Source organism: Scardinius erythrophthalmus (genome assembly GCF_964197995.2).
Source record: "Scardinius erythrophthalmus genome assembly, chromosome: 10".
NCBI lineage: Eukaryota > Metazoa > Chordata > Actinopteri > Cypriniformes > Leuciscidae > Scardinius > Scardinius erythrophthalmus.
In genome coordinates, this window is record NC_138230.1 from 7,206,160 (window position 1) to 7,217,434 (window position 11,275).

At 37.5% G+C, this 11,275-nt stretch overlaps 1 protein-coding gene across 1 annotated transcript; it reads right to left on the reverse strand.

Annotated features, from left to right (window-relative positions):
- Positions 1–511: 511 nt before the first annotated feature.
- Positions 512–8,974, reverse strand: LOC308697828 (uncharacterized protein). Its single transcript, XM_081377421.1, has 18 exons — positions 8,759–8,974; positions 8,277–8,394; positions 7,893–7,985; positions 7,540–7,750; positions 7,048–7,217; positions 6,854–6,952; positions 6,222–6,454; positions 5,955–6,133; positions 5,774–5,867; positions 5,271–5,615; positions 4,940–5,057; positions 4,772–4,863; positions 4,549–4,666; positions 4,158–4,274; positions 3,393–3,584; positions 3,016–3,168; positions 1,678–1,874; positions 512–1,498 (listed from the first exon to the last, which is right to left on the reverse strand). The coding sequence occupies exons 1-17, from the start codon at positions 8,858–8,860 to the stop codon at positions 1,678–1,680; spliced, it is 2,631 nt and encodes an 876-aa protein (XP_081233547.1). The 5' UTR covers positions 8,861–8,974; the 3' UTR covers positions 512–1,498.
- Between the last annotated feature and the right edge of the window lie 2,301 nt (positions 8,975–11,275).

Sequence of the window (11,275 nt, forward strand, 5' to 3'; positions counted from 1 at the left end):
GTTCTGATTGCTGTGTGATCAGTTTTGACTCTTTGTGTAGTGCTTTATAAATTACAACATTGTGTAGGCAATGATAAATGGATAATGTGTGTAAAGTTTTGCAGTGAAAGTTTAACAAATCTGACTCATGTGTCAAAACTGGGGAGTAGTGTTTATAGTTTGGGGAAAAGGGTGTGCTTTTTGATAAACGTATTTTGCGTATTTGAAATTTGAGTTCATATCCATAGTTATAGTGTTTCAGCAATCGAGAAAAACTGTAACATATACACCTAACAGATACACATTACTTATTGTGATAGATCTGGTTTAATTACAAACAAGGTTGATTGTTTGAAAATAAGTAAAAAGACATGCATTAAAGTAATTAATTAATAATGCTTGATGTTAAACAGTTTAAACTGTTAAACAGTTTATCTGTAAACAAGATTCCACAGTGTGATGTTTTTTATCAACTATAAAAATATAAAATATTGTTTTTCAATAAAGTATGAAAAAGTAAAAACAAAATATTCATCTTTGGAAATACTTTATTTCTTGTCTTTCACAACAATACCAGTGAAAATACACCAAATGCATATTTCAAACAAGCCATAAGGCTGTATTTAAAAACACTGGACTGTGAGGTTACTGTAAGTTCACTTGCAAAAAGCTCCAGCAGAACAAAGAATTAAGTCATCTGTCAACTGTAATAATATACAATATAAATTATAATCGTAAAATAAAAAACGGTGTGTTTTTCTGTTACATACTATAATGCATCTTTGCAATAAAATAAAGTTACACAACAGTTATATACACTCAATCAAGTAGTAATCCATAGGCAGCTTCCTCTGGGGAAAAACAAAATGACATAGACTGACAGACACTGCTGCTGTACCGCAGAATAAGTGAATTTTGAGAAATGCCATCAAGAATGAGTTTTTACATTAAGGCCTAAATGTGATGATAGAGGAACTGTCATGAGGTCACCAAAGTCTTCATGTGCTTACAAGATTTCATGGCAATCTGCCCAATTAGACAATATTCAATTTTACATTCTGGTCTAATGATTGTGCTACAGGGAATGTCATAAGGTCAACATGACATGATTCATTGCTCAGCAAATTACAGAAATCGGTTCATAACATTTGTTGTATGCAAGTCAAAAGTTTGGCCTAACGTTGGTGCAAAAGGAAAGGTCACAGGGTCACCACAATTAAGGGGAGTCTCTCTTAAAAGAGTATACACTACCCTGATATCATATGAGCCCAGTAATTACATCTGGTAATATCATACATGCAAAGTTTACATTTTTGGATAAGATTGGTGCACCTATACTGAGAAGTTTGTGCATTTTCAATGAACTGTGCAATGTGCTAACTAAATTGCTTGGAAAATCTAAAGACACAGTTTGAATTTTTAACAAGATTTTGATGTGGTTAATCAATCAGCATACTAATAATACACAGATATAGGGCAAGTCCATTTCCTTCAACATAGTCCTTCGTGCAGCTTCCATCTGGGGAAATACAGAAAAACAAAAAAGCAAGAATTAGGATAAGAGAGTGAATTTCAGCTGTTTTAGAATAAGTAAGGTGTGTAAAGCATTAATAAAATACACAAATACATTATTAAGAATAACAGTAACAGGGGGTTATTCCAAAAAACAAACATACATAATATTAATAAATGAATGACCTAAATTGTGTTTTCCTCTTCATCCTCACTGGTGTCTGGACTACTGAGGCCACTTTGATCTTCCTCTTCAACATGTAGAAGGACAGAGGCCTCAGGACCTAAGGCAGTCTTGTACTGTTGGAGGACCACTTGGAACCTTTCTGACACCTCTGACAGTCTTCTTCTCAAGAGACAGCAAAGTCCCTCATTTCCCTGGTCTACGTCTCAAAATACAAACGAGATTACATTAAAGACAAACTATATCAAAGGTTGTATCAGTGATTTCAGGCCCAAACATAAATGATCACATTCATCTAATCTTTCCTAATGATCCGCTAGCTGGCCGCCCCATAAGCATGCTGTCAAAAAAAAACGCGTCTCTGTAGGCAGCCTAGGCTCTGAGATCTGCACACAAAAACAGTTGCGCTCACCACCACTCAAAACCAAAACAAATAGTGTTCCAACCAATCACAGACAGGGGTGGGTGTTGTGAGTTTTGCGTGCAGCCGTCATAGGCAGCCGTGCACGAGCGCAAAACCTCACAACACCCGCCGTGATTGGTTGGAACACTATTTGTTTTGGTTTTGAGTGGTGGTGAGCGCAACTGTTTTTGTGTGCAGATCTCAGAGCCTAGGCTGCCTACAGAGACGCGTTTTTTTTTGACAGCATGCTTATGGGGCGGCCAGCTAGCGGATCATTAGGAAAGATTAGATGAATGTGATCATTTATGTTTGGGCCAAATAACTTAAATGGAGTAAAAAGATATCACCAATTCATATCTACATAGCAGGATGATTGGCATTTTTATGTGTATCGCCGACATGGGACCAGGCAAGCTTCTGTATAAAACAACTTAAGGCAACATGGCTCACTGAGGTGACTTTATGTAGAGAGGCCCAAAGCAGCATATATATGTCTGATAGCTGTTTTAAGTTAACAGTTTTCTTCTTCACTACAGTTGTGCTGAGGTAACATATTTTGGTACTTGCTGACCAGCAAGGTTTTCTATGTTGACTGGAGGAGATAATAATAAGATTAATCTTGATGTTATGCTAACCCCATGTAACACACCAGGACACAAATTCCAATGTTCAAATTCTTTTGTTCATTTCCGCTTTCCAGTAACAGACAGAGTACAACAAATCTGCACATCTTTCAAGCAAATGTGAATCTTTATAGCCTTACTGACTTGTTACCATAGCTACAGTAACAACTTTAATCCCCATTTTATGTATATCCTAAAGGACCACGGCAAAGAGAGCCATAACCGTTCTACTCCATCCAAGTTCTGTGACTGATGTGTTTTTTTGTATGTTTTTTTTAAACACATTAGATGGACAGGGTTTTAATTAAACTTACCCTCCTCAGCCAACTTGTTCTTGAGAACCATTGCCAGGCTCTGCGACCACGTGCAGTGTTGTGCCATCTCCAACACCAAAATGCTTCTTTCCTCATGCAGTCGCCTTGTTAACATCACTTGGTCGTGCACTCGTTTCTTGATTGAAATGTTTGCTAAGAATCAATAACAGTTATATGTACACATGAGACAATCTTGCATAATCACTACAAACATTGACTTTTTTTTATCAAATTGATACATAAGAAAACTGAAAATACACCATTAAAATAAATTAATATTACAACACTCAATATGTAACATGCATGCCTTAATTCAGTATGCTCTATAAAGCAGAACTGTAAATAAATTCCTGTGAAGCGTCTAAAAACAGACATACCACTGCCATGAACCTCCCACGGCCATATTTGAGACACATTGCTCTCTCCAGTTAGGGAATGCTCCACCACAGCTACGTCAATGCTTGTTGCCGATTCTAGTACAAGATCATTGTATTTCTGTATCTCCTGAAGAAGGAGTTTTTTGTCTTCTGCCAGCTTCCTTCGAAGGCGATGGCGAAACTTGCTGCTGTCTAGAAAGACATGAAGTACAGAGGCAGAGGTTTTTGACAGAACTCTTCAACAAGAAAAAAATTATAGCACCAAAAAATTGAAAAGCAAAGCTGCAGTTATTGAAGTATGTGAAAATTATAATGTAGACTGACATGGGAAACAAATTGTCCAGTGTGTAACATTTTGGGGGGAATCTAACTAACACACACTTTTCATGATTGCCTGAAAATAATAATTGTGCATTAATTAATTAAGAATGGGCAGTTTTAAATACGTTCCCCTTCCACGGAGGCCGCTATGTTGCACCTCCATGTTCCTACAGTAGCCCACAACGGACAAACAAACACTGGGTTTAGTACCTCTCACATTTTCTCGTCGGCTACCGTAGCTTGGAAAGATAGAGGTGAGGTAAGCTGGTTGCAATCGTCAAACCTCACCGATAGATACCACTAAATCCTACAGACTGGTCATTTAAAGAACAGAATTCAATGATTGAGCTGAACTGTGCTACTACATTTTTTGCTAATTCCATGTTGGTGGAATAGGATGCATACATAGCCTGAATTTATCAACCTATTATATTATAGTTATACCATTCTGACGGTAGAGGGTTCGCTTCCGGTGCCTCACACTAAGGTAAAGCCCCTCAATTGATTGCTGAAGTCCTCTGTGTGTGGTGCCTTGACTGGCATGAGATGTATCAGGTGTCTCTGTAGAAGATATAGTGAAAGCAAATTCACTGTTAAAACAACACAGAACCGTTTCTCTGCTTGAATTTCACGTAAAACCTTTTAATCCAACTTATTTAAACTTTGTATGTGCACTTCCTGCAGGGAACTGGAATATACTAATAAACCTGACATAAATGTGGCATCACATTAGATGAAGATCCGCCTACTGTTTTTTGCTGCTCTTTAATATCAGACATAAAATTTAGATTGTAGGAAGGGATGTTTGTTGTTTTTTTTATCTGGTCATGCTTACCACCAGCTGCCCATTCTTTTACATCAGATAGCCACTGTGACACCACTTCATCTGTGCAATCTAGCTCTGTTTTTAGGTCAGCTAGCCTTGCAGTCTCATCCTTGAGTCTCTGACAAGTCTGATGAACAGTTATACAATAATAAGGATTAAAACTTTGTATGATTAACAACAGGCCAAGTAAACACAACAAAAGGACACACAAAACAATTAATAGGAGACTTACCTTCACATATCTTGTGGAAAGTGCCTGATGTAAAGAGAGATTTTTTTTCTCGTTCCACCCCATTGCATGCAATGTAAGCATGTCCACCCGAGCTGTTGAAAGCAAATAATGAGGTTATGATGATCAATCTAAAAAAATGTATACACGAATATTGCAAACTCCGATCACCTGCTTTGGACATATATTTGGTCGTCAGGGCACAACGTGAGAGGTAGCTGTTCACTTGCTCCACCTCCTCACCAGCGGTTGTCCCTGCTCCTTCCTGGTTCCTACCACTCCAGTTAATCTGTTAGTAAAGGGTGGAAGAAATTCAATTTAATTTTATTTATATAGCCCAATATCACAAACCACAATTTGCATCAAAGGGCATTACATTCCATGCAAGAAATAGTTATGCAAAAAGACAAGATAATATAGTGTAGCTTAACTTATATTTCATATTATTAATGTGCTTGTAAATATTACAAATGTACATATGATGCCAAAATATAATACACACCTCACACTTAGTAGCATGGGCTCGAGCATGCATTACACTGAGAAAGGGTTTCATAGTGGTCAGCTCCTGAAGAGCAGGAAGGACACTAGCAACTTTCTCCAGGTATGGCCAGTATTTGCATGCCACGTCCATTGCGAAGAATTGTGCCTTGGCTGGCATGAGCTCCCTTTGAAGGTACAGAGGGTAGGCAAATATCTCCCCCCTGTACATATTAAGGGCTTTCAAAAGGAACCCATGGCGACACACAGCAACCTCCATCCCCTCTTCATCCAATTTTGAAGCCCTCCTTGAAGTTTCCCTCGCTGCTGTCCACTGGGAGTCCCCACATGTGCCTCTTCCCTGTGTCTATGACACACAAAACAAACACGACAAATCAAATAAAAGCAATGGTGTCATTCAATATATGGCATTTATTCTCTCAATTTGATTTTGTAATTGGTAGGCAGGAGTAATTGAAGTGGGGGGTCATGTTTATTATTGTAACAACTATTTTGTCAACTTGCATTTCTCACTGCTTTCTGTATGGTGTCGACAAATCTAGACACCGCGCTGTCTTCAGCCACAAAGAGCCCCTCAAAAAAGCCAGGATCATCAGAGCTGAGGAAGAAAGAAAAATAGAAAATCCATTCATGAAATATATGAAGTAAGAAAATAAATCAATAAAAAGACTGGACGAAAGATCACCTTCCGTTTCGGCGAAAGCGATATAGCTTTCTGTTTCCATCTGCTGAAACAGCCAACATTTCTGGTGTGCAGGCTGGGCAGGTGAAAGGAGCACTACAGCAGAGCTGGTCTTCCTCAAATGATGCATATGAAAGCTCTAAGAAGCTGCGCTGCAGTGCATCGCCGTTGATAGGTCCAGACTGGAAAATATATAGAATGAAATAGTATTTTGATATTGTCTGCTTATGGAATTTTTTTTTATAAAATGGTAATAACATTTACACTTACTCTTCCTCCACACTTAGTGCGATGTTCCAGCAGCTTTGCGAAGGCTTGTCTGGAGAATCCCGGAGAGATGATCTTGAGTTCCTGAAAGGAGGTCAAGAGGTCCATTGTATAAAGTGTGGAATTGGTGACGGAGGCTGGCCAATATCCACTTCTTAGGAGGTCTTTAAAGTCAGGGGTCCACTGCTGCTGGCATGTTTGACATTCATACAGTGGCTGATGCAAGTCAAATCGCCCTTGGAACAAAAAAAAAAACAATTAAAAATATAATACACATTTACCACATACTTAATTTTACAACACTTAGTTCATTATGCACATTGTGAATGGTTGAGAGACATTGCACAAGTTTCTATAATCCCACATTTATATTTTCAGATTCACTAAATTCCACACTGCTGTGTTGATTGGACATCATGCTGGAAAGATGCTATTAATTTTTTTCTTTGTGGAGGACAAAAAAAAAACATCTGTCTTTGTTTCAGTTAATAACATTACCATGTGCTATTCCATATGTTCTGTCACTTCTGCAATTGTAAGCACAATGCCACAGCACACTAGTGTGAAAAACATCAAATCTACTATATATATATATATATTTTATTTTTATTTTTTTTTATTTTATTTTTTTTTACCATTGATGGTAATTAAAATCACTGGTTTGCCTGGTAACACAGTGAAGTTTGTGCCTCCACAGGAGCAGTCTGGCACCTTCACAGTTGGCAAAATGCAAGCTGGCAAAAAGAAGGAAAACCAATAATTTAGATTATCTGTAACTGTCTGCAGACACACATTGAACAGCAAAATTAAAGCTTTCGTGAGAACGTACCTTGCTCATGGGTGCAATATCCATCCTCCCCTTTAATGATGCGTGTGGTCGGAGGAATGGCTTCAAAAAAACCACGAATCACGCATTCCCTGTTGTGGAGTGGATGTTTTTTGTGATGCAATACATCACAGTCCCCACAGAACCACTCCTCAGGAAGACACTCCCTGCACCTAAGGAGAAAATAAAACAATATTATAATATAATACATTATTTCAGGTGAATAACTCATATAAAGTACTGTACACTCTATTTAAGCTATTTCACTTTTACTAGGTTCGATTTTATTGTATAGGATTCTTGCATAGTGCCTCAGTGTTTAGCACTGTCACCTCACAGCAAGAAGGTCCTAGATTTACTTTTCTCATTAATGTGTTTTTCATCTGGGTATCTAAGTCTTCTCCCATCCCAAAAGACATGTATCTTAGCCTATAAAGCAGGGCACTCAGCAAACCCACCCTGGGTAATTGAAGTTTGGTATTAATGAAAACCAACCTAATAACAGCAGGCTCGTTGCAAAGGTAACACAGGGGATGACCAACAGCCTCTTTTGAAATAAGGCATTTTAGGTGGTATGGTCTTGCTTCTTTCCAGCGCTCTGAGGCTTTCTGCTGCCGAACAGACCATGATGATGCAGAGCTACTTTGAGGCTGAACAGCAGAAGGACATGACGCCAAAATATCAGAGAGCCTCTCCATATTTTTTTCTGTAAAGAAAATCCAAAAATAAAGCGGTAAGGGATAATTTAGATAAGGAACAATTAAAAGTCAACTGATCAGTATTAGAATGAACATTTATACTGATTTTTTTTTATACTGTACATGGATAAATTCATCACTGTGAATTACCAAATTCCTCTTGAGGATTTAGTTTTGTTGAGGTTGCAGTAAGTGGAACCTCCACACTGGATGACAGGGAGCACTCAACCGTGGGGTATGTGACTGTAAAACAGCACAAAGAAGAATAAGAACAAGTTAGGCTATCACACTCTATTCTTGTTCTTCTTTTCAAACTATATACTAAACAATTTATGAAATCAGACATATTTTTGTTAAGTACATGGTAGTGTCTTCTACAAAAGTGTCACTGAAAGGTTTATCTACTTTTTAATGTCTTTTTAGATATTTGAATATTTTAAACTCTCAATAAACAATTACAGTGTTCTAATTTGAGTTGGTCCAACATTATCATTGTAAATTCCTCCTACAAATGTCAAATAATTCAGATATAACCTGTAGCGGAGGCATGGCGTCGCCCTCCTCGCCTCCCCCTCGGCTTACCACGTCCTACAGAGTCCCTTTTAGAGGTGTGTGGAGGGTCTCGTACATGTTTCCTCTCATCAGCTGCTCTCTGTGTATTGGAGTGAATATTTCTTGTAAGACTGATGTTGATAAAAGTACGGTAACCAAAAGGCAGGTAACTTGTGAAAGGAAAACACAACATAGTGTGTTAGTAAGGTGTTGAACAGCTTAAATGAGCCTTGGAATAGATTCTCCAAGTCTCTGTAACTCAGAGGGATGGAACTGCATATACTATTATTATTATTATTATATTCCCTTATTAACACATGTCACAGAGCATGGCAGGATGCATCATGCAATATACCTGTATTAAATCTTCTGCACTCATCATTCTTACATATTCCTCATCACGTTTTACTTTAATTTGTTATGTTTGTTGTTATAAAATGATTGAGGTGTACAAAAACTCTAACCTTGGCTTCAGCTAGAATGTGTTCATGTTTCAGCTCCAGAGCCATGCGTCTCCCCTCTTGGTAGTGGGGATCCTGTGAATCAAGCTTATGCTTGGTGGCCATTGCAATGCAGTCAGATACAGACAGACAGAAATACAGACAGACAGAGTCAGATACAGACAGACAGACACAGTCAGATACAAACAGACAGACTGACAACGATGGGTAAGACAGACAAGTAGACAAAGACAGACAGGGAGGAAAGAAAGAGCAATAGATAAAGACTATGAGATAGATAAAGATTGAGGATGAAAGAGAGGATGTAACAGAGAGGATGTAAGATATAGAAAATAATGAAGAGATAGAGGTTGGCTCTTAAAAGTGCCTTTGGGTTTTGAAAATAAGGTTCGGATAGGTTCGACAGGTGATATGTTTGACAGGATCTGCAGGGAGAACAACAGAAAATGTTAATTATGTAGTGTTATGTTGATATAAGATTTAAAAAGTGTACCCAAATAGTGAGTGATTCCCATTTTCTTGTAAATGCTTAGGATAAATAAATACAGATTCACGTTGTTCCTATTTCCTGTGCTACTGTTAAAAGTCACGTAACATTTTTTTTCCCAGATTTAAAGGCAGCGTTATGTGCAGTATAACGTTAGACCAAGTGATAATATTGTTATTACTAACACATTACAGTGACGTTGTGTGTGAACCACGATGATCGAGAGAAAATCACATCATCTAAATATCCCCAATTACTATTCCCCCAAAAAATTCTCAATAAGCAGTTACACGTCCAAAATAAAATTATGAGTATTTCCACATAAAAAAACACATGTTGTGATATATCACAACATGTTTTTTTTTTATGTGGAAATACTCATAATTTTATTTTGTATATATACATCTAGAACCTATATCTAGGCTTAGAACATGTTTTTTTTTTTTATAAACTCGTAATTTTATTCATTTTGGACGTGTAAATAATGCTTATGAATTCATCTTGCTTATTAGACTGTTGTAAGCGACTTACCGTGGTGGAATCGCGCTGGGCAATGGTTTCTCCGATGGTCGCACACAGTGACGTGTTGCACAAAATTGCGCCAAAATATCAATCATAATTAAAAAGTACAGTCTTAATATTTTATATCCGTGCTCAAAGTTTTAAAGGGGTCAGCATAAATGTCCAAGTGAAGGAAAAACGAGTATGTAGCCATTACCATTTAAACACATATCACTTCCCAGAATGCATCCATCTCTTTGCCAAAGGATATGTCCATATAAAGTAATATAAACATTTCTGCAGTAGGCTATATAATTAATTTATTACAACTTCATAATCATTATTGAGATGAAAGTTCTATAAAAGTAGGCTATTCTTTTTTTCTTTTTCTTTTTTTGGCGCAGAAAAAAAGAAAAGAAAAGTAGGCTCACTATAAGCCATTGCAAATTGAAATACCATCGGCAATTATAAAATATCCCACAATAAATTAAGGCATGTTTTAAGCCTACAGCAAATATGCAGTCCTGCAATTATGTCGTTTTAATGTAGTCCACAATAATATAAAAAAGAGAGGAAAAATCGTGATATTACCGATTTAGAAAAGAGTTTCAGCAAGCTACCCTCAACGTCGGCTTATGGACCATTTTTACCACAATATGTGATCGAAAATTATAAAATATCCTACCTAAATGAAGGAATGTTTTAAGCATATAGAAAATATAGGCTACCGTCTTGTAATTATGTAATTTTAATGTAGCCCAAAGTTATATAAAAAGAGAGGAAAAGGAGTTTAGGAAAATAATCAAAGTTCAAAATTCAAAGATGCCCTCATTCGCACTCAAATCTATCGGACGACCCTCTCCGTTGTCAAGTGACGAATAGGGGGTACCCTACACGTCGGCTTTGGACGTGAGGGGGAAATGACCAAACGGCATGTGACGAATAGGGGTGAGACCATGTTGCAACGAAAGACGTGGTGCAGGCACGGAACATACGTCCCTTTGAAATACATTAGATTGAAAGTCGTGCTGGGTGACACGAAAAAAGAAGGAAATTCGTGCTTCAGGACACGAATCAATTCGTGTTGAGTAGCCTACCTAATATAAAGCAATACAACAAGGATTAAAATCTCCTGATTAAATGTTGAGTAATGTAGCCCTTAAAGTTTGCAAAAGGAATAGCCAAACATTTGAGAAAACACAATAGTGTGCTCTCGAAAGAAAGACGTGGTGCATACGCCCCATTGACATACATTAGATTGAAAGTCGTGCTGAGTGACACGAAAAAAGAAGGAAATTCGTGCCTACGGACACGAATCAATTCGTGTTGAGTAGCCTGCCGAATAAGCAATACAACAAGGATTAAAATCTCCTGATTAAATGTTGAGTAATGTAGCCCTTAAAGTTTGCAAAAGGAATAGTAACATTTGAGAAAAAACAATAGTGTGCTCTCGAAAGAAAGACGTGGTGCATACGCCTCATTGAAATGCATTAGATTGAAAGTCGTGCTGAATGACACGAAAAAAGAAGGAA